This window comes from Artibeus jamaicensis, unplaced genomic scaffold, assembly GCF_021234435.1.
Source record: "Artibeus jamaicensis isolate MK-2021 breed Jamaican fruit bat unplaced genomic scaffold, CSHL_Jam_final contig_373, whole genome shotgun sequence".
Taxonomy (NCBI): domain Eukaryota; kingdom Metazoa; phylum Chordata; class Mammalia; order Chiroptera; family Phyllostomidae; genus Artibeus; species Artibeus jamaicensis.
In genome coordinates, this window is record NW_026521807.1 from 3,498,887 (window position 1) to 3,526,100 (window position 27,214).

General features: G+C 42.0%; 1 protein-coding gene across 1 annotated transcript; it reads left to right on the forward strand.

Moving 5' to 3' along the window:
• The first annotated feature begins 9,089 nt into the window (after window positions 1-9,089).
• On the forward strand, window positions 9,090-26,956 carry LOC119035984 (betaine--homocysteine S-methyltransferase 1). The gene is made up of 8 exons (XM_037127519.2): window positions 9,090-9,493; window positions 12,333-12,465; window positions 19,097-19,215; window positions 20,179-20,370; window positions 20,764-20,911; window positions 23,765-23,947; window positions 24,950-25,178; window positions 26,262-26,956. Exons 1-8 carry the CDS (start codon window positions 9,461-9,463, stop codon window positions 26,446-26,448), a joined length of 1,224 nt encoding a protein of 407 aa, XP_036983414.2. The 5' UTR covers window positions 9,090-9,460; the 3' UTR covers window positions 26,449-26,956.
• The last annotated feature ends 258 nt before the right edge of the window (window positions 26,957-27,214 follow it).

Here is a 27,214-nt window from a genome sequence, read left to right on the forward strand (position 1 = left end):
GAACATATAAAGAACTCCTACAACTCAACAAGAACAAAAAGCAAACAACCTGATTTAAAAATTATCAAAGGACTTGAATAGATATTTCTCCAAAGAAGATATGCCAATTGCCAAACAGCATATGAAAAGATGTTCAGCATCACTAATCACTAAGGAAATGCAAATCAAGATCACAATGAAATACCAGCTAACACCAATTAGAAGGAGCCAGTGTTGGTGTGGACATGGTGAAATTGGAACCCTCATGCACTTTTTATGGGAATGTAAAATAGTATAGCCACTATGGAAAACAGTATGGTGGTTCTATATAAAATTAAAATAGAATTATCATAGGATTCCACTCTTTATGAGTATACCCAAAAGAATTGAAAGCAGGAACTCAAACAGATATTTCTAAATCCATGTTTATAGAAGAATTTTTTTAAGATTTTGTTTTTAATTTTTAGAGAGAAGGGAAGGGAGAGAGAGAAACAAACCCAGGCATTGCCTTGACTGGGAATCAAACCGATGACCTTTTGCTTTGCACGATGACACCCAACCGACTGAGCCACACCAGTCAGGGCTATAGCAGCATTATTCATAGCAGCTAAAAGTAGAAGCAACCCAAGTGTAAATCAATGGATGGATGGCTAAACAAAAAAAAAAGTGATATATACGTACACTGGAACATATTCAGCCTATAGAAGGAACGACATTTTGACACATTTGATAGATATTATGGTAAGTAAAATGATCCAGTCATATAAGAACAAATACTGTATGGTTCCAGTTACACTGGGTACCCAGAGTAGCCAAATTCACAGAGACAGAACGTAGAATGGTGACTGTCAGGAAACAGGGGAAGGGTACACAGCAACCTGTCATTTAATGGGGACTGGCAGTTTGGGAAGATTAAAAAAAAAACAGTTCTAGAAATGAATGGCGGTGATGGTTGTACAACAATGTGACTATACTAATGCCACTGAATTTTACACTTGAAAGTGGTTAAAATGCAAATTTTGTGTCATGTATATCTCACCATAGTAAAAAAGTCAGGAGGATAATATCTCATAGAATTGTGATGCAATGGAACTTGGAGGCTTGTACAAATAAGTTAATAGTATAACAGGGTACAGAGGGGGTACCCCAAAGTACCAGAGAATACTTCCCACAGACCTGGATTGGGGAAAGGGGAGCAGATGATACGGCATTTAAGACACTTTGCATTACAATGGCAAGTTGACAGTCATGTCCTTCATTGGCAAGCTGACAGCCATGTCCTTCCTGAAGGGAAGTGGACTGCCACCCTGGGCAAAGGCATATGTGACACTGGGAGCATTCAGGGACTCGTGATATAGGGGGGGGGGGGGTGGTAGGGGAAACTTATACAGCACCTGCATGAGAGGCAGGAGCCGGATGTCCGTGTGCCACCGAGAACTCTTGCCCTGACTAAAGATGGCAGCTGAAAGAAGGTAAAAGGGATATGGGAAAACTGACAAAAGTAGCACATTGTAGGAGGGGCCGGATATGAGGACATGTAGGAAGTTCCAGGCCAAGCATTTAAAATGAGGGTGGGTGAGAGAGAAGAGAGGCAGCCATGAAGAAGGAGCCATGAAGTAGGGGGATTCAACCATGAGGTCTCAGAGAGGAAGCGGCAAGCAGCTATGCAGTTTGTAGTGAAGCAGTCCGCCATGAGGGTTGGTGCGTACGATAGAAGCCATGCCGGCCGGGAGTCAGGATTCCACCATGCGGCCTGGGCTAGTGAGGAAGGCAGCCATTTGGGCTGAGGAAAGGGTGTAAGGAGAGAGCTGATGGAGCTGTGTGGGGATCCAGCAATGCTCATGGAGCTGTGCAGGAACCTGCCAAACCAAGCACAATTCACGGAAGGTGCTCTGCAACTGAACTGTGACCAGGAATGTAGACTCTCCTGCTTCTCTGAAGGATGTACAGAAAAGCCATTCTCTTGAGACGTGTGCCTCACTGGACTCCACTGTGACCGAGTGCAACATGACATGTGTTTCCCTGAGCTTACACAGAGGCTGAGAACAACGCACCCCAGATGGGAAAGGAGAGAGTGGCTGTGAGAGGATGGAGACTCTGAAACCCACAGGGCACCATCCAGAGAGGATGGAGATCTGTTTGTGCGGCCACTGTAAGAACAGATAGGTCATGGGGAACTTTTGGGCATAATTTTGGCTTAGACACTGGTGGGGAGCAATGGAAGCACAAGGTCTCATGGGAGAACAGGGCTCTGAGCAGGAGCGCTCCCATCTCCCACCCCAGGTTGGAGTACTGTAAATAAAAACCTGCTTCCTTCAACATTAAACGTTGAGTCCTGTATAAAGGCAACACTTGGATGAGTCCTGGTTTGCTTGGTTACAGTAGCACTAAGCACCCAGAATGAGTTCCCCTCTTTGACACTGTAGGGAGCTCCAGGCCAGAGTTTCAAGCCACAGCAGTGCCTGCCTTTTGTACACTCAATTCATCACACAACCAGAGCAGACGGCTCCAGTGCCCTCATCCCACTCCACATTTCCCTACTTTGGAGGGTGATTGGGTTCCCTGGCCCACACAAAGTTCCTATTCTGGGGTGAAACTGGGGAAGGGTGATCAGGGGAGGATTTACCAGGGAAAACTTTGACTTGAATCCTAAAGAATAACCAAGAGCACAAGTGGAGAAAGTAAATGAATGCCTGATAATACAAGGTTAACTAGTCTTCCAGATTTGCCAGACATTTATTCAAATGTATAAAATAATATATAGGGAAAGCTATTCGTTTCCGTTTTATTTGAAGTGGCAAAGCATGGATATAATGTTACTATACATCAGTAGGGCCAGGCTACATACATCCTGGTATAGTATACAATAAAATACTACTAAGCTATTAAAAAGAGGAAGCTTCTGTTCTATTATATGAAATGATTACAAAAAATATTGTTAAATGAAAAAAACAAAATGGAGACAGTGTCTATGGTACACACTGCTTGGTTAAATGGGGGCCAAAAATGTTCAAACACATCTGCAGTTGTGCGTAAGATATTTCAGAATGGACACAAGCTAACTGGAACACTGGTTGGTGGCTCAGGAGAAGTTGAACCTAAGGGATAAAACACCCTTTTTAAATTTTGAACCAAGTGAATGTCTTACCTTAATTAAAATAAAGTTAACTTTTAAAACACAAATCTTAAAAAATAAGTAAAAATAGACCTTGTACACACTATGCAATGCTAATCTAATAATCATTGGAAAAAGAAATGAAACCACCACCCTGAAATAGTGTTTTAATTTTCCTTTTTATTGTTTAGTCCACATCACCAGTGTATAGTTAATCTCATTAACAATTAATGACCTTTTGAATTTTGGGTAGCTTAGGCATATATTAGGTACTAAACTTATTTTTTAATGGATTACTTTTATAATAAGGAAACTATTAGAGTTAATACTGTCTATCTAAATCATCCCCTACCACCAGTGAAATCACTGTATTCACAATCTAGAATGGCTTTAGTTTTCTGAGTTTATTTAGTTTTGGGGCATTTTGTGGGATCTGCAAAAGGTCAAGTAGCTATTTTACGTCATTTTTATTTTTGTTTTTAATTTCTATTGGAGTATAAGACACATACAAATATATATGTTTGGTGAATGTACACAGAACTTAGACTAAGATAGAGAACATTACCAGCACCCCAGAATTACTCCATCCCTTCCTTGTCATTCTCTGTCACCCTAGACTAATCAGTATAGTGATTTCTAAGAGAGTAGCTTAGTTTTGCCTGCTTTTTGTACATCATGTAAATGTAATTTTATAGTATTGCCTTTCGTGTTTGGCTTCTTTTACTCAATGCTGTCTGTAAGACTCATCCATACTGTTGTGTGGAGTTACAAGTGAATCATTTATATAGCATCCCATTGTGTAAATATGTTCATTTATTCATTCTACTGCTGATGGGTTTTTGGATAGCTTCCAGTTTAGGCTATTTATGAATGGGCTGCTACCAACATTCTTGTACATGCCTTCGAGGAACATTTATACGAGTTCCTATACAGGAGCAGACTTGCTTGATACAGATACATACAACTTCAAAAGATATAACCAAACATTTTTTTCCCTAAACAGTTACACCAATTTACACTCCTACCAGTAGCATCAAGAGTTTCAGTTGCTCCCCACTCTCCCCAACATTTCAGGTTTTTCATTTTCGCTCTTCCAGTGCATGTGTAATGTTATCACTGGAAGCTGGTTTCTGTAAGTACCGACTTCTTTCAGAAATTCTTTATGCTGAGGAGGTTATAAAGACCAAAAAAGCTTAAAACTGAGGAAGTAGAAGTTAGGGAAAACTTTGTATTTTTAGTATATCTCCTTTTTTACTCTTTAAGAATCCTATATGCATGTATTAACTTAAATATATATATTCCTATTTTCCTGAGATTCAGAAGATGGTGAGCAATGCTGATTTTGCTACTTAGAAACGTGTTATTACTTCTGTAAGCCAACTGAGGGCTGTGTACTGGTGATAATCTTTAATAGACTAAAGTCACACACCAGCCTACCCCAAAGAAATGCTTTACATGAACAAAGACTTCTATAATCACCAAGCTAAAAGCCCTCACTAAATCCCCTGCAGATGCAGCTGACCGGTACAACAGTTATGTGCAGACCGATAGGAAACAAAAAAGAGAAAATACCAAGTTTTTCATGAGGAAAAAAAGGTGGGGAGGAGGACTCTGGTTCCTGCCTAGTAGTGAGTTTCCCATTAAATGTAAGCTCCTCAGCACAGTGCTCGGGTCTGACCTCGCCTGGGCTAAACCACACATCTCCCTCCACCCGGGCCAGACCTACCACCATGGTGGCCCAGTGGAGAGCTTTCCTCCACGTACCCATCTCTCCACGTACGTTTTTTGCTTCTCACGCCACGCACCCATCAACCTGGTGTGCTTTCCCCTGCAGACTCTAGGCTGGGACACGGATTGTTCCTGGGATCTAACTCCCAGATCAGGAGCCACATGCCAAAACTGATAGACCATGTGGGTATCATGTGGTGGCCCCATGGGAAAAAGGGAATCTTTACTCTCGACTGCACCTTTTCCAGTTAAATAATCAATATATGCCTTAGTTCAGCAGCTCACAAAGATGAGGAAGACCAAGGTTTGATTGGCAATCCCAGGAAATTATGGCTTTTCTTTTCTGATATCCCTTTAAAACAACAACATTTCAAAGTGACTGGACAAGCCAGGGGTCACACACAATTCAAAAGTCATGGTACATTTGCGAGTAATGCCCATGGCAGGCCAGGCTGTTTCTGTCAGTAACTGGTCGTCACTGAATCTGAACTAGCCCTGACCAGGATAAGGGACCTCTCTAATGGGCCAGGTGAGTGGGGCAGGGGGGAGGGGCTATGTTGAGTGAGGTTACAACGAGTTGGGGCAGAGTTTTTAGAAAATCAGTTTACTGAAGAGAAAGTATAGAGTAGCTCTGAAGAGTATGATTTCTGGCTTCTTTCTGCCTGGGCTGAAGTCACCCTCCTAGCTCAATGTTGACACGATCTTGGGAAAGTTTCCATTTAATATGTGCCTCAGTGTTGTCATCAGTGAAAGAGGGATGGTAAAGTCCCCACATCCTAGGTTTGTTTGTGAAGGTTACATAATGTCTACGAATCCATTAGCACAGCTAACTCCACGTGGTAAGTGCTCTGAAGTTAAGAGTTATATGGGTTTTTTAATTTTTTTTTTAAAGAAAAGAAGCAGAAAGACACATGGTGGCAGATGACAGGCTACTTGTGCGGACAGAAAACATGACAGGCAAGGAGGAGGAGAAGAAAGTAATTTCCAGAGTGAGGAAAAGAACTTGGGTGCTACTGTCAAGCTGAGAGGGCAGTTTAAGATAGCGGGGTGCCAGAACTCACTGGAATATGGCCGGAGGGCTCTCCTGTGGCATCCATGAGACTCTGTACAAGCTGGTAAATCTGCCAGCTTCGAGAAAAGCAATTTTACCTGGGGCAGAAGGAAGCTCTGAATGGTCCAGAAACAAACAAGCAAGCAAGCAAACAAACAAAAAAGAGTTTTTTGCTCCAGGAGAAATTAGGAATGGACGGAAGTTGTAGGCACACAGAGGTGCCCTCTGAGTCAGCCTAAGGAAGCACTTGCTGACCATGAGGGGAAGGCAAAGAAAGCGCCCTGGGAAAAGACTCTTTCTATTATGTTCTAATTTATGTCAAGCCAAGTTTATGTGAAGCCAATAGCAGAAGGAAGGAAGGAAGGAAGGAAGGAAGGAAGGGTGGGAGGGAGAAAGCGAGGGAGGGAGGGAGGAAAATCTGGAAAGTTACTTAGCTTCAACTTGAGTTTCACATATGAAGAAACCAAGGCACTGAATAGGGAGCGATTGTGTAAAGTGGTGTGATATGCCTGGTGTGTTGGGTTGCATGTTGAGTGTGGCCATTGCAATGGACAGAGGGAATAAAGTGAGCAGAGGCTGTGCACCCAGAGAAGAGGATTTTAGATGAAAAGCCCGCCCTCTCGACCCATTTATGATGATCCTGAGCAGTGGCAACTGGGGTTAGGGCTAGAGGAAAACAAAGAAAGTAAAACCTTCAGTTTGGGGGCTATCTGGTAGAACTCAGACCAAAGGACATTTCATATGTATTTGATAACCCCCCAGTACATTTGCAAAAGTTGAAAAATCAAATGCCTTTAGCTTAAGGTAAATATGTGAACCAGGAGAGTGTAAAACAACTGGATGCGGTCAGGCTGGCAGACTGGATGGCTCTACTTAAAGGAATTCACATGCAATTTTTCAAAAAACACTGGTCTTGCCAAAGAAAACCCTGAGGCTGGCCCCACTTCCATGTCAATAGTTTGCAAATGCTGTTTTACATGGCGCTAAAACATAAACCCTTTTCCATGGTTTAAAGGTTAAAGGAAACATTTTTAATCTAAAGAGATCTATGAAAAGGCACATTCATTTTTAAAGACACTTCCTCCAATGGAATGGAAAATGAAAAGTCCTGATATTTTCTCCATCTACATATTGAAAAGAAGCACATTTTAGCTCTTTTATGAGATGGTGTACATCTCCCCCTTGGAAAGAAGGAGGAGCTATTCTTTACCTCCAGCAATGAGCACGGTGTTGGAAACATTGTATGAATGGTTCCTCAGTGTTTGTTGAGTGAATAAATGAGGTTATAAGTAAAGCAAAGCACTAGTGAAAGACCCTGCTTTTCAGGTTATAAAACTTAGGGGGTTGATCTCCAGCTGTAAGCCTCCTCTTTCCGTTCAGAATTTACCTCTCACCCCAAACATTTTGGTAGGAGGCCAAAGACTTCAGTGTATGACCTTCCTCGTCTCATTGCTCTAGAACAGAGAACATGGGCAGCCTCCCAAGAACAATTACAACAGGACTCACTCCCCAGTGGTATCCAAGTGGACTTGGCCCTTTGGGAATGGGGCAGAGGAACTTCAGAGCTCACACTGGCAACTCTCCTAACTCTGAGTACAAAGAGGGGGTGCCTACCTCCCAGAGTTGTTAAGAGTAAATAATACTGTAGGCAAAAGGCTTAATGTAGTGCCCTGCACACAGTAAGTGAACTGTGAACTCAGTGCTGTGGATATTATTATTTATTATGGAAATAGTAGGTGAATTTTTTTAAGTGGCCTTCACTGGGGGGTGGGTATGGGGAAGTAGGATAAACTCAGAGGCTGGGGAAAAACAAAAATATTTCAATAGCTGCCTATAAAATCATTTTGGAAAATGTGGCGGTACATATGTGTTTAAATAACTAAAATCCTCTACATTTAAATACATATCCTTATCTATGCATGTGCACACTTAGACATACGTAGTTACTCTGGAAGAATAGTGCATGGGTAATAGTGGTTGCCTTCTGGGAGGACTTACACTGGGGACAGCAGCTGGGAAAAGACTTAAAAATTGTGTTGTGTGTCTACATCTTCTATTAAAAATTCACAATTTATTTTTAAATTAAATGCTGCTAGTTTAAAATCTCTTCTAAGTTTGCTGAGTTTGGATGAAGTGTGAAATTGAGAATGTGTGCTTTCAGCTTTCACTGCCAGAGTCCTGATACGGCGCCCCTAGTGCCTGGTACCCACCACTGCAGCTGCTCCCTGCAGCCAGGGCTGGATTCCACCTGCTTGGGTACTCCTGTGCTTGAATAGTGGGAAATCTAGTTACTGTGAAGGCTGGCATCACTGTGTTCATCATTCTTCCTAGGCAGGTGCAATATTAGGTTATTTGAAATACATATATTCATCCATCATCCTTCCATTTTTTCATTTTCAACTTGACAATTCTCAGAAGCAAAAGGACTTTTCTCAGTTATATACCAAGTGTACATTATTTAAAAAATTAAATGTGTATCAATTCATCGTTTGCTATAGTAATGTTCTTCTTTGCGTTGAAATGAAGACTGTCCACATGCAAACTTCCTCCTGTGCTTTTATTTTGGGCAAAAGAGTCTGCACTTTGGTTGTTCTCTAGGCTACTTATGATACTGTCATACATTTTTTAAATAATGCTTTGATGATTTTAAAACCAATGTCTTCTCATTGTAAAGATGTTTTGAAAAATACAGTAAAATCAACCAATAAATTAAAAGCAAACCTCAATTCGACCATCAGAGGGTAACTACTGTTAACACTTCTATTTCCTTCCCATCTGTGTTTTTATACATAGTATTTTCTGTGAATTTTGAAGTTGCTAAAGTACATTTCTACTGACGTGTATAAATGTTACAAGTCTGCCCTGGTTAAATATTGCAAAAATATTTTTATTAAAAATGCCTACATTAGAGCTGCAAGGCTGTAAGTTCAGCTATAAGGGGAGAAGGTCATTTTACACACACCCACTAATGCAGGGTTAGTATGGATCCCTTCCGTAAACGCCACTATCTGAGTTCGTCATGTTCTGTAACCGCTGGATGTTTATCACAGAGATGGCACTTCGGGCTGACTTTCAGGGCATGGCCTCCTCACCCAATAGTCTTGTCCCACGGCCTTTGACAAATATTTGGGTATGCGCGAAATTCGCAGGGACCTTGACAAGTAGGTAATGGTGCATGATCCCGAGCAAGGGAGAAGTAAATCAGAATCAGCCACGGGCGGGGCAAAGAGGGACTGTGAGCAGGCAGGTTTCCAGGTTTGAAACCTGAGTGAGTGGCGAACTCACTTTTTTTTTCCTCATTTTACTTCTCGCTGTTTTCACCCATTTAGGAGAACAATCTCAGTCTTCCCTTCTGATCATCTGCTCTCTGGGGCAGGTTCCCAAGAAGAGGCAGGCCTCAATAAAAGGCTGGTGGGCGTGTTCCCGCCCAAGGCCGGCAGCAGGACCAAGGGGGAGGGGGGGGGTGTAGGGAAACCACCCCACATTCGAGAGTTATAAAGAGCCCGGCTGCTACGTGGTACAGCTCTGGGACTTGTAGGCATCGCAGGTGGGCATCCCTGAGGAATTCCATTCCAGACACCACGAAGATGGCACCCGTTGGGGGCAAAAAGGCCAAGAAGGTGAGTCTTTGGGGAACCTGAGGGCGCTCTCCATCTCGGCCAAGGATCTGTCTATGGATCCACCAACCCCCAACCCCCGGGGAGTGCAGAGGCGTCCATGGAGCCTGGGTGTGACAGGAAGGTGCTCCCACGACTTCTCCTGCAGGACCCCAAGGCACCTCTGAGCCCACATTCGTACCCCTGACCAAAGCACTCCTGAGATCTCTGTGCCCAGGGACCGGAGGGCGCTGAGACTCGCAACATTTTCTGAGTCCGACACGCCGACATCAGAGCACTCCTCCGGAAGTGCAGCTCCTGGACTCACAGGCGGGACTTCCCTCCCCCACAGCGGCTGGACAAGGGGGCGCCTTGTGGCGTGGGTTCCTGTGTATCTGCCCTTGCTGCAGCCCCGCAGAGAGGCACGGGCGTGGGCTCTGACCGTTTCCAACACGCACCTCCTGGCCTCTGCCTTGGGGTCTTCAGGCGCTTCCCAGCGCAGGATTTGCGCGCAGCTGCGCACTGGAGTTTGGTTGGGCAATGGTATGTTTTTCTCCCATAGTTTGGTTTCAGCGATGGCTATAAAATGCACTATGCTAGCCTCGAAAACGGGCACAGAGGCCATAAGATATCGAGGACAGGCTGTTAATAGAATTAAGAAAATATCAGCTCCAGCACCTGTTTAGCAACAAGCGAGTATCTCCCCAAAGACACACTGGTTGGGACGAGTGTTCCAGTCCAGACTGACGGCCTTTGTGGACTTTGGGGATTGGATGGATGGGAAGAGATGGATGCAGGGAGGAGGGAATATGCTTGACCCTCAGGTGTCCAAGCACCCAGCCCGAGGCCTGGTGGACAGAGGCCCCCAGGGGATGGCACGAAGGCAGACCTGGCCAGGCCAAAGATTCCCCCTCCCCCCTTGGACCTTGAGGGCGGGTCCGCCTCTCATCCTCATTGCCAGACATCCCTTCCAAATCACAAACACCTCCACACACACAAAAAAAGTCAATCCAGTTAAAAAATTTAAATGTCACGCAGCATTAATAGACACATACGTCAACAGTTGAGGAAGATGTTGAGGTGGCAAATGATTATAGGCTATCAACAGTTCAATTAGGTTGACCTTCTTTGCCAATCTTCTAAATGAATAGTTGATGTAAAATGGAAAGAATAATTCCCACAGAAATTAAAAAAATTTTTTTACAAACCCATTCACATAGCCAAAAATTCTAAACCACTCCTCAAACTCAAAATCAGAAAATGAAACATTTTAAAGGATTTTATAAGCAAAAGATGAACATAAAGTGGGAAAAAAATGTTTCTTCAGTAACTTTGTTTCCGTGCATGTGTCAGTGTTAAAACATGGACTATAATGTTTATACTCTTGAGTTTAAAAGTATATGTCACAAAGCTAGCACATGTTCATTGTACACAGCTTGGAAAAGACTTGTGAGTGCCATCTGCTGCATTTTAGCCTGTGTTCTGCTAGCTTGTTGTCTAGCAAATGTGTACTTTTTATGCAAAAATGCTCTGATATTACACATACTGTTTGGTAATACTTTTTCACAAAACGGTATCTTGAGCATTTTTTTTCTTAGCACATTCAACTTTTTTTAAAAAGCTGTTTAGCTTAGTAACAGAAAAGTCTGAAGTCCAGGTAATTTACAAATGCACTAGAATATAAGAAGTTGTTCTTCCTGATATAATTGTTCAACCGGTGTATGGACAACATGGTAGTGGAATCACTGCTAACCACTCCACCAATAAATATCAGATTCTTAGCTATGCTGTGTATTTAAATGTGTGTGGTATTAGGGTTTGAAAACACACGTGTCCAGTGAGAGTTGCTAAGTGACTGAACAAAAATACCATGAGCTATTTCAGACAAATGAAAGGTAGCAGCAGGTCATATCTCATTATATTTGATTCTTGTTTTTGCTTCTGATAGAACTACAATGACTATATATATGTGTATATATATATATGTACACATTATATAATTTCTTGCTAATTAGGTCATAATCAAAGTTGTGGTGTTAAGATGTGGCATTTAGGCACATTGAAATGATGACATTTATATTCGAAAGTACATATGATCAATTCTTTATTGTTGTAGTTGTTTATCTCATGGACTTTTATGCGTGAAGATTTTGTGACCACCTTTAAGGCAGTATCTTCTTCCTCCTGTTTTTACCAAGTATTTTCTGACTTTTCAGTCTTCAAAATGCCTACACAGTATTAATGCCACTCCAACTTCTTTATCAATTTTTATCATCTCTTTGAATGTATGGCTAAGTATTCATTTGAGGATTTACAATAAAACCTTTTCATTTATTCCTGGATGGTGTGGCTCAGTGGATTGAGCATTGGCCTACAAACTGAAAGGTCACTGGTTCAATTCTTAGTCAGGGCACATGCCTGGGTTGTGGGCCAGGTCCCAGTTGGGGACATTAGAGAGGCAACCAGTCAATGTTTCTTTCACACATTGATGTTTCTCTGTCTCTTTTTCTCCCTCTCTTTAAAAAAATAGATACATAGAATCTTTTAGAAAATACAACCTTTTCATTTAATCCTTCAGCAGGTATATCTTCACATGTCACACTGTTTCACCACATGCTTTAAAACTCTGTAATGTGTCCTAAGAGACCAGTACACGTATATACAAATTTTCATTATAGGAGCATGCAAGCTGTTGACCTCACAGATAGTACTGTGAATATAAAATATACATGTAATTTCTGAGAACTCTAAAGAAGTCATACTTCTCAAGAATATAATAGCAAAAGTACTAAAGATAGAAAATTGTCTACGAATTTCAGGTAACTCCTTTTCTTCCCCTCACCCCCTCCATCTGTAATTTCAGGGCATCCTAGAACGTTTAAATTCTGGAGAGGTTGTGATTGGGGATGGAGGGTTTGTCTTCGCGTTGGAGAAGAGGGGCTATGTGAAGGCCGGCCCCTGGACCCCCGAAGCTGTGGTGGAGCACCCAGAAGCAGGTTGGTGCCTTGCTCATAAAAGAGAACTTCAAACTGACCCAAGTCTAGGTGCACACCATCAAACAGATACATTCATGCCACATTTTCCAAATATGTATTAATGCCTGCTGGGTACTGTACTAGTTGTGCAAATGCGGATTCACATGTTGGATAAGCATGCTGGACAGCCCTCCCTGTTGCTGTCACCTACATTTACCTCTTGGTCCCTGACCCTCACTCTAGATGAGTCTAGTACCTTGCTCACTGCCTTCCCCTCTGTCCCTCCCTCCCTCACCTTTCTAGGTGACTTTGGTGTCCACACAGATGATCCATCTGGCAGTCTTCCTGTTGATGCCTTGATCTCCCCCTCAGCTCCAGCTGCAGTGCTCCTCCACAGCCCCCCTCAGCCGCCCACTCCGAGACCTCACCATCATCAATAGCTGTCCGCCTCTGAAATCACAGTCACCAGGACTCACTCTCTGACCACCACCTCCCACCTTTTCTGCTCACTTTCCCTAACGCTGCCACTCCTCGACCTTATCCAGACTCTCAGTTCTTCCTTCTACTTTGCTGTTTATTATCCATTCTCCTGCATGTGCCCACCTTGCCTACTTACTCACTCTAAGTTAAATGGTACAGTTATTAGTCACGATCTCACAGATAGGCCCTCCTCATTGTACATGTGCCAACCAGTTAAACATGTTGTATACTACCCCACTCAACTTAAATTCAACTGTCTACCTGTCCTGTACCTGTACCCACGCAACTTACTCTCATTTTACTTTTTTGACCACAAATTGTTTATGGGCAGGAGGGGAGTTGGGATGGAATGAGGGAGAGTATAAGCATATGGATAATATCTCCCAGTTATATACATACAGAGGATAGTTTGACCCTTGTAACTTTACTTGAGAAATGCAAGTCTTTGTAATTCCACGGTGAAGTCTAAAAGGTCAAATAAAATTTTGCAGCATTTCTTCAGTGGGATACCAAACCTGCAGCAAAATCATGTGGGGGCAAATGTGACCGGAACTATTGTGGGATATTTGTAATTGTGTGACTAATGATTTAGTGTGGTTAGTCATATAATTTCTCAAAACAAAAGTATTAATATATTTAACTGGGGGCAGGGGGCTACTGCTTCAAGCCCTAATGAGAATATTAGATAATATATAGCATATATACTGTATTTACTTTCTAAAATTCCCCAAATTCTGGATCCCTAGACACACTTGGTCCCCAAATGGCTTGGATAAGGGATTAGACTGGTAGCAGCACCTTCCCTGTCTCACTGCTCCCCGCACTAGGAAGTCGAGCCCAGGCACCAGTCCCACAGAAATATTTTGGGTGCAGTCCAGCTGCCGGGAAGCTTTCAGAGTTTATCTCGGGACCAGCTGTCACCCAGCCTAACTTCGAAAAGCACCTGCAGCTACACAAATTCGTTTGCATAAGCTAACATAAAAACCATTCACCATTCTGTCAGAGCATGAATTCTTTAGACATCTTTCATTTCCTCAAAATGCTAAACACATCGGCCACCGTGAGGCAGCTTGAAGACTACCTAGCAAATAGTGGTGATGATGATGGTGATTTGCCGTTATGATTAATATAATAAGAACAAAATTCAACTAAATGACTGACGGGTGCACTGGCTCTCTGTACCAGTGTTGTCCTGGATGAGACATGAGACAAATTCACAGGGACTACCCAGTCCTGTGGAGGAAAAGGGACGGCACGGCTACTCCCTCAAGGGGGGGCACCTCGGAGAGGCCTGGCAACTGTCTCAAGGTGAGAGTGCCCCAACCCTTGCCTAGACAAGCTTTTATTGTTTTTTTTTTTGTTTTTTTGCGCAGGAGTTCAGGTACAACTTATTAATCACTGTCAGGCAGTAAATAGTAGATAGCATACAAAGAATTGTTAGGGCTTCTTCTGAGTCAGGGTCTATCAGCTGAAAGGCTACTAAACTTTGGGAAACAAACTCATTTTCTGCCCAGGCCTTTATCACTTAACTAAGAGCATTCTTAGCAAAGCAGGCTTCACAAGATTTTACACATCCTTTCTCAGGCCTGATCATCTGGGGAGTCCACCATTCCCAGCACAGGGCCACACCACCCTCTGTCATTGTTTCAGGCTTAAGTCAGGCAGAGGAGGCAGATAGCCAAGGAATTCTCGGACACTTCTCTCAGACAGACTGAGGACTGAGGGTTCATCAAAGTGGTGGGGTAGGGGGGCGGCGGGAGGGTCCATCACCCCCTCTTTGCTGTAGCCCCCTGAGTCCTTCCTTGAGGGCCTCCCAAGTGATCATGTCTGGCTTAGGTTGCCCCCCCTCTGAGGGGTCTTGCCCGTCATTTACTAACCGACCAAGCATTGGGGGCCAGAGATAAATGAAGCAGAAGCAGCGCTGCTGCCAGGGAGATAAGCTTTGTCTCCTTAGTGGCTCACAGTTCGAAGGTAGCTCACTCAGCGTTATCTATGGGGGGTTTACAGCTCCTGAAACCAAGCAGGGCAGTTCCCAACAAATAACCACAAAATTCATGTCTTTCTGTATTTTTTCAATTAACAGATAAATGTATCACAACTAAAGTTTTTTCCTAATTATTTAGAAATTAAAAATGGATGGTTGTCCTTAAGAAACCCTAGTGCTGTAGGTCACACAGACTCATGGGATTTTGAAACTCCCTTTTCATTGGAGAGATGAAGAAATTGCCACCTTGTTGGGGTAGGTAAATAAATAGCTTGCTCAACATCACACATTTGATTCTAGCAGAGTCAGGAAGATTCCAGGTTCACTGACCTTTTGTGCCTATTACCTTTCCCCTGCACAGTGCTACATTTAAAAACAGTAAGAATGTAAGAATTTTTAAGGAAACCAACTCAACATCTTAGTCAAGAGACTGGGTTTGCTTCTATGATGCTAAAATAAGACTAATATAATAAGAAGGTTAAAGCCATATCACGAATGTGATTAATTAGTGTAGGTTTTGTCCTTGTCATTGAGACCAGCCATACCCTATTATTGGTTAGAGGATGAAGACTCAGGAGTCTTAAGATGAGAGAAAACAGAAAATAGAAATTGAAAGAATACTCAGAAATTACCAGACTAATTCTCCTACTGAAGTTTATGCCAAAAGTTGTGGTTCTTGTACCCAGTGGAATCAGAATGGAATTTGGCAAGGAGTGTGGGTTTGCTGGGGCTGGAGGGTCTGGGACATTTGCATTCACAACAATTGACCCCAGGTGAGTCTAAGTTAGGTCACATTTTGAGAAGCACTGCAGTTTTAAGAAGCATGGTGGAATAAATCACTTAAGAACAAGGAATGGGCGTAGGTGGAAGCACTGGGTCTTCTCACACAACCAAGTTTAAAAACAACAAAGTTTTAGCAACAAAAATGCAGCCAAACCACAGAAAATTGAACCATACGAAAGTCTGACAACAACAAACACTTCAGCCAAACTGGTAAGAGGAGCAGAGCCAGCAGCAGAGCGGGGTCAGGCAGGAAAGATCCACTGGACTGACCCGGGCGCACAACCCAGGTGCGCCAGCAGTCGTGGGTGGATCCCAGGTGTGGAGAAGTGGGCAGACCCACTGAGGGCACAAGGCAGTGGACTCACTGAGGGTTGACCACAGTCACACATTTGTGCGTAGATAAACCAGTGAAGGAGCAAGTGGTGAGACAGACCGTGAAGGCCCCAGTGCCAGGAAGCAGCAGAAGAGACCATCATTGTCCCTCTCTGACCCCGCCCCCACACACAGCATCACAAACCAGCGACCTGGGTGGCCCCACCCTGGTGAACACCTAAGGCTCCGCTCCTCATACGTAATAGGTACAAACAGATCAAAACATGGCTCAAGAACAACTCAGAGCCCCAGAGCCGATAAATCTAAGTGATGAAGAAATAGCCAAACTTTCAGATGCATAGTTCAAAACACTGGTGATTAGGATGCTCACAGAACTGGTTGATTTTAGTCACAAGTTAGAGGAACATATGAAGGCTAAACTAATTGAAATGAAGGGAAATGCACAGGAAACCAATAGTGATAGAAAGGAAACTGGGACTCAAATCAAAAGAGTGGACAAGAAAGAGGGAAAAAATGACCAAACAGAAAAATATGAAGAAACAAGAATTCAAAAAATGAGGAGAGGCTTAGGAACCTTCAGGACATCTTTAAACGTTCCAACATCCGAATTATAGGGGTACCAGAAGGGGAAGAGGAACACCCAATGAGTGGAAAACTTATTTGAACAAATAATAGAGAATTTCCCCAATCTGGCAAAGGAAATAGACTTCCAGGTAATCCAGGAAGCTCAGAGAGTCCCAAAGAATTTGGACCCAAGAAGGAACACTCCAAGGCACATCATAATTATATTAGCCAAGATTAAAATGAAGGAGAGAATCCTAGAAGCAGAGAATCCTAGAGAATCCTAGAATGTTCCCTTATATCTATAAGGGGACATTCACCTACAAAGGAGTTCCCATCAGACTGTCAGCGGATTTCTCAAAAGAGACCTTACAGGCAAGAAGGAGCTGGAAAGAAGTATTACAAGTCATGAAAGGCAAGGACCTACATCCAAGATTGATCTATCCAGCAAAGCTTTCATTTAGAATGGAAGAATAGATAAAATGCTTCTCAGATAAGATTAAATTCAAGGAGTTCATCATCACCAAGCCCTTATTATATGAAATGTTAAAGGGACTTACCTAAGAAAAAGAAGATAAAAAAGATGAACAGTGAAAGGACAGCAAACTTACAGTTATTAAGAACCACACCTAAAACAAAAGCAAACTAAGAGGACAGCTAGATCAGGAGCAAAACCATAGAAATGAAGATCACATGGAGGGTTAGCAACAGGGGAGTGGGGGGGGGAGAAGGTACAGAGAATAAGTAGCATAGATGGTAGGTAGAAAATAGATAGGGGGAGGGCAAGAATAGTAGGGGAAATATAGAATCTAAAGAACTTGAGACAGGTGGTCATAAACTAAAGGGGGGAAACTGTGGGGGAGGGAGTGTGCAGGGTGGAGGTGAATGAAGGGGGGAAATAGAACAACTGTACTGGCATAATCAATAAAATATATTTTTTTAAAAGAGAACAAGGAATGTACATACACACAAACAATTTGTGTACCACTTTAAAATTTTTTCACAGAGCCTCTGGAAATATACCTAAGGACAACCCAGGTGGACTTCCTATTTATAACCCATGTCACTCCCTGGTCTACAGGCCCTGCGCCCCTGTTCCAGCCACAGCAGCTCATCTGACCTGTACATGGGGACTCCATATAGGTGTTTTTCATTGGTTCTGTTGCTAATTAAACAAGTTGGAAGCCCTGTAACTTAGGCATCCTTTTAAATTCCCACTGAGAACTAAAGTTTCCACGATTTAAAAATGAAGATTTGGCTTCTAGCTTAGAAACCCATTTTCTAAAATTCAAAAGGTTTTTTGCCTCATTCACTTGTTCATTTAAAAACAAAAACTGAGCTCCCCATGTTCTCTGTGGTCTACTCAGCACCTGGGATACAAAGATGCCAGACTCATCCAGCCTCAGCCCTGAGGGCTTAAGAACTCCATGTCCTAAAAACTTCCTGGCTTCTACTGTAGTTGCTTCCAGACCTTCGGATTTCACAGGTCCCTTGAATTTCAAAATAAATATCAGGGGCTGATACTGGATTGCTGATTCTTACTTTGCCGAGTTAATTCCCCTGACAAAACAAACACCAGCTAAGCATCACTGTCATTTTACAAAATGACATGAGCATTTTTCCAACCTCTTAGAATGGTGGTTCCCAACAAGGCTGAAAATAAGAATCAGTAGGGGACCTTAAAAAAAAAAGGCTATGCCCTGCCCAAACCAACTAAATTGGAATATCTATGGGATTATGGGAAAATTATGCTAGATAATATTCTAGCATAATTATCTAGCATCTGCAATATTTTAAAAGCTTACAGGGTATCTAGTGGGCAACCAGGGGTTAGGGCAACTATTTTAGAGCAGAGGATAAATAATTCTTTAAATTTAATGTATTTGGTTGTATGGGAAAAAAATCCTATTATATTTCCTCTAACCTGGGAAAGGTTGCTATTTTGGCATTCATCCATGGACATGTTTGGGAATCTTGCTCCAATTCATATCCTACTCATTTTTCAGAAACACCGAGCTAATCACATCACTCAATTGCTTACAAACTATTGGTTTTGCCCCCACACTTACCGTCTGGAGTCTACACTCCTTGGAATGGCATGCTATGCCCTTTGCACTCTGCCTGCCAGGCCGCCTTTCCAACTGCATCTTCCATCACTGCCCCAACACATCCTCAACTCCAGCTGCTCAGACTAACAACCCTTCCCCTCAAAGCCACGCCTGTTTTTGCTCAGGCTGTTCACTCTGTAGGGAATGCTTTTCCCTACCTCCTCTACCTGACAAAGATGTGGACACGATTCCTCCTTTCTGGGACCTCCCTCTTTTATCCACTCCATGGTAGAAATCTCTCCTTTCCCCAGCTCCACCTCTCATTAGCCCTCAGGATGCATAAATGCCAAACAACCAAGAATTTAAGCAGATATTTTCATGTTTACTTATCTTAGAGCTTTTTGGAAACATCATGGGTTAATAAACTGATAACAATTAATGCCTTTCTTATTCAATCTCCCAGTTCGCCAGCTTCACCGGGAGTTCCTCAGAGCTGGATCGAATGTCATGCAGACCTTCACCTTTTATGCGAGTGAAGACAAGCTGGAGAACAGGGGGAACTATGTTGCAGAGAAAATATCCGTGAGTAACACTACACGTGGCGCTCTTAGAAGGATATAGTAGATACACATGTCATCACCAAAGTTCTTACAGAGAAAATGTTGAGCCTCTTCACAGCGTTGTCTTATTTTAAATAATACAGCAATGAAATATATATGAATAGTATCTACATTTTTATCTGGAGTTTCCCCAAGTTGACAGAAAGGTATTTAGTGAAGCAGATCAAAGAAGAGGCATTTAATGATTAATGATTCTCCCAGTCTCCTAAGTTGCTGAGTGGGTATCCTTACAAATTCTTACACCCTCACAGTTTTTAATGTGGCACAATATACAGAAAGGTCACAGGCACAAGGAGTCAGTGAACCTGGAATCTTCCTGACTCAGCTACAATTGTCTGTGTGGTACAGTTGGGCAAGCCATTGGCCTACCCCAACAAGGTGGCAAGTTCTTCATCTCTACAATGAAAAGGAAGTTTTAAAACTCCCATGACTCTGTGTGGCCTATAGCAGAGGGGTTAAGGACACGTCCATTGTCAATGTCTAAATAATTAGAAAAGACCTTACCTGTGATACATTTATCTGTTCATTGCTAAAATACAGAAAGACAAAAAGTCATAAATTTTGTTGTCATTTTAATTGAACTTTATTTTTATTTGTCATAAAGACAAATTATCATCATTATCACCACAATTTTTCTATGTGCAGCTTAGGCACTGAAAGATACCAGATCTTCTTATGTAAAGACTTTTACCCTCTTACAGGTCTTTGGTATAATGCAGTATCCTAGATACCATCATTAGATTTCTTTTTTCATCAGTATTATTGGTATTTCGCTCTGCAAAACGCTCAACTTGGGAAAGCACTGAACTATTCCATCACTGTCATTTTCTGGAGTCAAATCACAACTAAGATGTGGACATTTGAATAATAATTTTGTTTCAATGTCAAATGGAAATGTCGACATATTATGTACTCACGACTTTAGGGGAACAAAGTCAACGAAGCTGCTTGTGACATTGCCCGGCAAGTGGCTGATGAGGGAGACGCCTTGGTGGCAGGAGGCGTGAGTCAGACACCTTCATACCTCAGCTGCAAGAGTGAGATTGAAGTTAAAAAAGTATTTCAGCAGCAGTTAGAGGTCTTTCTGAAGAAGAACGTGGACTTCTTGATTGCAGAGGTAAACAAGCAATAAAAGAGGAGAGAAATACACTTTGCACGTTTTCTCTGCCTTTCGCTTTCCTGATGACCATGTGAGATTAGGTGCCAATCATGACTAGTAATAGTAATATTTAGCTTTGAAATCTTTTTCCAGTTTTGGGCTTCTACTAACTTTGATTCAGTTAATCTAAGAAAGTGTTCTTCAAACCTTTTAACTGCAATTCACAGTAAAAAAATCACCATTCTAATCCATTAAAAATGCTAATGCTTTTCAATTTCAAATTCTCAATATTCAAAATATTTCAGAGTTTGAAAATCACACATGTAGTGATAATTAATTAAGCAATAGAATAAGTTTTCAAACTGTCTAGACAAACAAGATTAAAAGTCCCTTAACCTTTCCTTATTTCAGTATTTTGAACATGTTGAAGAGGCAGTGTGGGCAGTCGAAACCTTGAAAACATCTGGAAAGCCAGTGGCAGCAACCATGTGCATCGGGCCCGAAGGAGATCTGCACGGTGTAAGCCCTGGCCAGTGTGCAGTGCGCCTGGTGAAAGCAGGTGATGGTGGACTTTGGTCGGTTTGCGATTAGTGGGTCTTTAAAATAACATACATACTAAATAAAATTAATTAAAAGTTGTAAAAAAAAATAACATACAGATGCAGTTCCACCTGTGAAGCACTAGATACTATTTTTATTAACAGAAAACCATTCATTTACTTTTTTAGGAATGTTGATATTATTGAGTTCTATAAAGGAAAATGTTTAAAAAGAAAAAACTAATACACTCACATACCAGCCTTTTAAAAGGAGTAATTAGACCTATGCTGAAGGTGTAACAACTAGAGATGGGAAGAATTTTGGTAACTAAGGAGCATTTGGAAAAATTGTGTTTTATTTTAAACTTATCTCAAGTTGAGGTCTTTAAACATTAATAACTTTTAAGTCAGTTGCCCTCTGCCAGAGTTTTTCCATTCTCATAAATTACTGGTATGCTTTGCTTTTTATAACTGACTTGATAAAGTTAAAAATCCTTTGATATGAAATACTGATCACCGAATTTATCTTTTTATGTAATTTTCATCGCTAATACTGGGTTTCATTTCAATCAGGGAAAACACAGATTGTTTTCAACGCTGCCTCATTTTAACAGCTCAGTGTCAGTGAAAGAGTCCAACTGGCTTTGTGGGACAGAGAGATTTCAGTTGGCTATTTGTTTGATTCCTGATTTTTATCCAGCTCCTGATATTTCATGAAAGTCACTTCATACTGGTCATTGACAATATCAGTTACTTAGATTTAGAAATGAAGTTGGATAGTTCTAATTTTTGATTGGTAATATAAAAAAAGGGAGGAGAAGCAAGTTCACTTGTTTTAAGAAGATCAGAGGAGGCCTTCGTCATCACCACTGTTGATGGGCAAGGATCCCTGGCCTACAGCTCCTCCTTCCTTCGCAATTCTGTTCGGAGCAGGTGGAGGCTCGGTGTTTGAAATACTGCACTGCATTCGTATCCTTTGTAGCAGTTCCTGATTATCTCATTCGTTTATCTCTTTGATGTCTGACTCTCTCATTAGATTTTAAAGTTGAAGAGGGCAGAGACTCTGTTTGTCTCAGCATTGAGTACCCTAGGCCATAATAGGTTCACTTAATAAATATCTGTCTAATAAATTCATCTAATATCCATCTAATAAGTCTGTGTTCCAATATTAGTTCAAACTCTACCTGCATGGACCCTTACATAAGGACCCCTACCCCCAGATCACTCCATCCTCTTAGGAACTAGAACACTTTCTGTTTATAGCCCTCATTTGGAATATCCTCAGTCAGCATTTTAAAATTTGTGACGATGTTAAGAGGGTTCTGTTGTCAAATACATTTAGAAGATGCTGTGTTAAACCAAGTTAAGAAGGTCTCTTTACTGCAGAACTTCTTAGAGCCTTTGAAACATTCAGATACACTGGCAGTGTCCAGAAAGGAGATGTGGTAAACAGCTACTGTCTAACTTAACTAATCACAGAACATTATTTTCATGGAACAAACCTTGGAAAGCCCTGTGCTAAATTATGGAATCCTTGGTGTCAGGGACTATACATTTCTCTAGAACCCCAGCAGGGGTATCCAACCTTTTGGGATCTCTGGGCCACACTGGATGAAGAGTTGTCTTGGGCCACACATTAAATACATTGTGACATGTAATCACAAAACAATCTCATAACATTCACTAAATTTATGATTTTTGGTTGGGCCACACTCATAGCCATCCTGGGCTGCACGTGGCCCGTGGGCCACAGGTTGGACATCCCCACACAAGGTCTCATATGTAATGGACATTCAATAAATAGCCAACATAGGATTAACTCATTAGTGTAATGAAGCCAAGCAAGGAAAGAAAAACTCTGGCAGAGAACGTGCAAAGGAAAAAAAGAAAAAGAAAGAAAGGTAATCAAGATCCAAGCGGTTGAATAGACAAGACTGGAACCTAATGGTAAGATCAGGTGAGAGAGAGACATTTAGGAGAGTTCTAGATATGGATGGTATTGAAAAGAGGGTGTAGGCAAAGAGCAGAAGATGGCTCAGTAGGATCCTGGGATACTGTAGGATTGAAAAGTTCGGGCTTCGGGAGGGGTGGGCAGTAGCAACACTAAGGGAGTATGAGAGTTCTCAGAAGTTAAGAGAAAGGGAGTGTTGATGAGGGAGGGAAGGGTTCGACAGACCCAGTGCTGCTGAGAGGCAGAGTAAAATGAGAACAGGAAGCAGTTACTGGATTTGGCAAGACTGAGGTCACGGGTGTCTCTACAAAAGCTAATTCAGAGGAATAACCAGAAGGAAGGCCTGATTAGAAGAAGAATGAGGAGCAAACTGTAGACCCAGCCCAGTGAGGACCACTGAGACGCCTGTCACTGAACACTGGGTGCCACAGCTTATGGTGTCACCAATGCTGCTCCTGGAATCTGGATTTAGTGACATTATTAAATTGGCCTGATGAAAGGGAACATTGATTTATCCCTCAAATGAGTGGTATGGCAACCACGGATGCAATCTAGCAGCTGGAAGTGCTAAATAATTATTGTACTTGCGATATAATGTCAAAGATCGAAAAATTGACTACTAAAATTTGAAGTTTAAAAACCTCTAATAATGATTTCTTTGAAAAAAGATGGAGAGCCAAGTGTGCATAAATGACACTTCAATTATACCAGGCTCTTCAAAGTACTCGTCACAGAGAGTACTTGCTGTCTGTTAGCAAGCATTCTCACCCAAAGGTAAGAGAGATTTCCAGGGAGTAAAGATCAAATGCTATACTTTCCAAATTCACTGTTCCAAATAAAAGCTCCCTGATTAAGAGAGGAGAGTTGGGCCTCCTAGTATTCTCGTAAATCCCTAAAGCTAAAATGTTCTTCTCACTTGCAGGAGCCTCCATCATTGGTGTGAACTGCCATTTTGACCCCACAATCAGTCTGCAAACAGTGAAGCTCATGAAAGAAGGCCTGCAGGCTGCTGGGTTGAAAGCCCACCTGATGAGTCAGCCCTTGGCCTACCACACTCCCGACTGCAACAAACAGGGATTTATTGACCTGCCAGAATTCCCTTTTGGTAAGACAAACATTCTATTGTATACACTGTCTCAATGCCTTTATGTTTGACAAATTCCCAATAAATCTATCACCAGTTTATCACAGTAAACAAATGTCTTCCTATCTCTTTAGGCCCAGATGTTCTCCCTGCAGCCACAAATCCCTTGACATTAGACAGTCATAGAAGGAAAAGAAGGGACAAGCAAGCAAAAAAGACCTCTGAACTTAAATGTAAAATCAAAGTTGAATCAACACGTAGCTAGACAACCAGCTAGCCATGCGTGTCGGTTGGTAAAAGGAATGCCCTCATGGGAGGGGTCAGCAAAGATTTTTGTTCTGGGTCCAGCCCTGTTGCTGAGTTGTGTAACCTTTGCAAAATTCCCTAGCTCCTCTGGATCTTAATTTTCTCATCAGAAAAATAAGACAGTTAGAACCAGTTACTTCCAAGATCCTTTTCTCTTATTTTTAATGTTGCTCAGATAGTCCAGGGTTTGAGGGTGGAGAGAAGGTACCATCACTGGATTAGTGTATGGCAAATCTGAATGAAGAGACCGAGCAGATGAAGTGAGGGCATGCCTGTAACCAGGCAGAGAGGAAAGTCCTTTAGCATGTTTTGGAAATGGGGGCGAGTCTACCTTGAAAATCAAGCCCAGAGATATCGGTGGGGCCGGAGCATGGCGAGCCTCCTATTCCATTATAAGGTCTTCATACCTTATCCTGTTTCCTTTAGGGACCATCCCTTCTGCCATATTATATTGGTCTTGCAGACCAACCTGATGTAACACAGGAGAGGGCTGCACAAGGATGAGAATGTCAGAGGGCAGGGTTCATGTTAAAGGCCAGCTGTCACAACAGTTGAAACTGGATATATAGACACAAAATAGCTAATAGCTTTAAAAAGTTAAGAATTAAATATTGAAAAATTATTTAACTCACTTATTCAAGATATATACTTAATTATAGTTGTCTACTTTTAATATTTTCTTTAAAAAGAACTTAAGCATAATGCCATTTATTGCAGGACTGGAGCCCAGAGTTACAACCAGGTGGGATATTCAGAAATACGCCAGAGAGGCCTACAACCTGGGGGTCAGGTACATAGGTGGGTGCTGTGGATTCGAGCCCTACCACATCAGGGCAATTGCAGAGGAGCTGGCCCCAGAAAGGGGCTTTTTGCCACCGGCCTCAGAAAAGCATGGCAGCTGGGGAAGTGGATTGGACATGCACACCAAACCATGGATTAGAGCCAGGTAGGCACCTTTAAACTCTATTTGCCAAACTGAACTCATGCAGATTATGAATATGCCCAAGGCAGGTCATTATAAAGACTACAGCTAACTTGCTGTGTGATGGGAAAGAGTCCATTATCCTCCTTAAGTTCTCTCACAGAGATGTTTGTAAAACAACCTTACGGAGTGATTTCTAGAGAAGGCTTTAGGAATACACAATGTAAATAACATAAGTTGCAATGAAATATGATTTCATGCTCTGAGAAAGCACTACCCATGTGATGGACACTAACACTGAAGGAATTGATTATTTAAGATTTCAGTATAACTTAAGGATAACAATAATAATTAAGTGCCTGTTCTGTGCCAAGTACAATTCTTGGTGCTGGGAAGAGAGTGGTGAATAAGATAGGAAAGGTCTTTGCCCTCAAAGTTTACATTCCAGTGGGGAATGGCATATTGAGAAACTAGAAGCTTAAGAATATCAGAGACAGAATTTGATAGAAGACACAAGCCAAGAAGAGGAGACAACCTTTTTATTTATGCTCACTAGCTGAGTGTGAACTCATCCCCAAAGCAGCGATGAGCCTGGAGGGTCACAAGTGGTCCAGGACAAGATTTGCGAGTTAGCAAGGTTTAACAGCCTTGAGACAGGGGAACCTGTGAGGAAGCCTTTGCTAGAATATCAGATGGGATGAGGCCTGAACTAGAGGAGACAGTGGAGAAAGCAAGGAGAAGGAGGCAGAATCCATGGAGTGAGAGGTGCAGAAGTGATATGGTTTGGGGGAGAATAGTAAGTGTGGGCTCAGCTGTTTCATGCATAGAGTGCCAGAAAGTGGGGATGGGGAGGTAGGGTCCACCATATAGAAAATGCCCCTATTCTAATTCTTAACTTTTGATCCCTAAGCATATGTTAAAAATAAGAAGTTGAAAGAAATTTTAAACCTACAGATTCTGAGGGGAAAAGCTTTAGTATGGAATAATCAATGTGTTTTAGTGGACACAGTCTCAAGAGTGCAAAGATGGTGCCATGGAAGTACCCCAGTTGAGCGATACAGGGATGGACACTCAGGGAGCAGTCTAATGCATGTCTTGCTCACCCAGGGCGAGGAAGGAATACTGGGAGAATCTTCGGATAGCATCAGGCAGGCCGTACAACCCTTCGATGTCAAAGCCCGATGCCTGGGGAGTGACCAAAGGAACAAAGGAGCTGATGCAGCAGAAGGAAGCCACCAGTGAGCAGCAACTGAAAGAGCTCTTTGAAAAACAGAAATGCAAATCTGCGTATTAACCTCAGTAGAACCCAATTTTGTGAATTCTTTATGCTTGGGCCACAGTCCTTAGAAATGAGGAAAAGATGGTCAAAATAACAATGCTTGTATTAAAACCAGCCTACACATAAAATCTGTATGAACTGAACAAAATAGAATTACAAACGGGACCTGAAAGTTTTAAAAGTATGTTTTAAAAGTTTCCTCAGAAGCAAAATAAATACAAAGTAAATCTTAAGCAGGTTTGCTAAGCACCCACCATGAATAAGGTATTAAGGAAATTGCTGTGGCCAAGGAAAAGTAATTGGGACATTAATCCCATTTCAAGAAGTCTGCAGGCTATTAAGGAGGATTAGATGTCAACTGTCAAATGGCTCGGAAACCAGACAGGGACAGATAAAGTGATACAGAGAAGTGACTTCCAAGCTCCTCTGAATGTGACCCTTAGCAAGAAACACAATTTACACAATGACCCAGTAAAGCACCATACTATGCAACCACTGAAATAAAAAGTGTGATCTATTTTGATATTTTGTATTCCATCTTATTTTAGTAATAAAACACGCTGGTTGGGATCCTTCAAAATGATTTTATGACCTATTAATGAATTTTGGGTCACAGTTTGAAAAACACTGCTATGGGACACTTCAGCTATGGGGGCTTTCCCACTTCTTGAAGTTTATTCTTAGATCAATAATATGGGACCTGTTAGTAAGTCTCCAAAGCCCAGCCCAGAGTCCTGCTCTCAGAGTGCTAGAGCTGTTCTCTATTCGCTGGTCCATTTCT

Coding starts and splice junctions, on each gene's coding strand:
- LOC119035984 (XM_037127519.2), top strand. CDS start 9,461: ATGGCACCCGTTGGGGGCAAAAAGGCCAAGAAG. Junction 19,216..20,178: donor ATGTTGCAGAGAAAATATCC/GTGAGTAACACT, acceptor TCACGACTTTAG/GGGAACAAAGTCAACGAAGC. Junction 25,179..26,261: donor AAACCATGGATTAGAGCCAG/GTAGGCACCTTT, acceptor TTGCTCACCCAG/GGCGAGGAAGGAATACTGGG.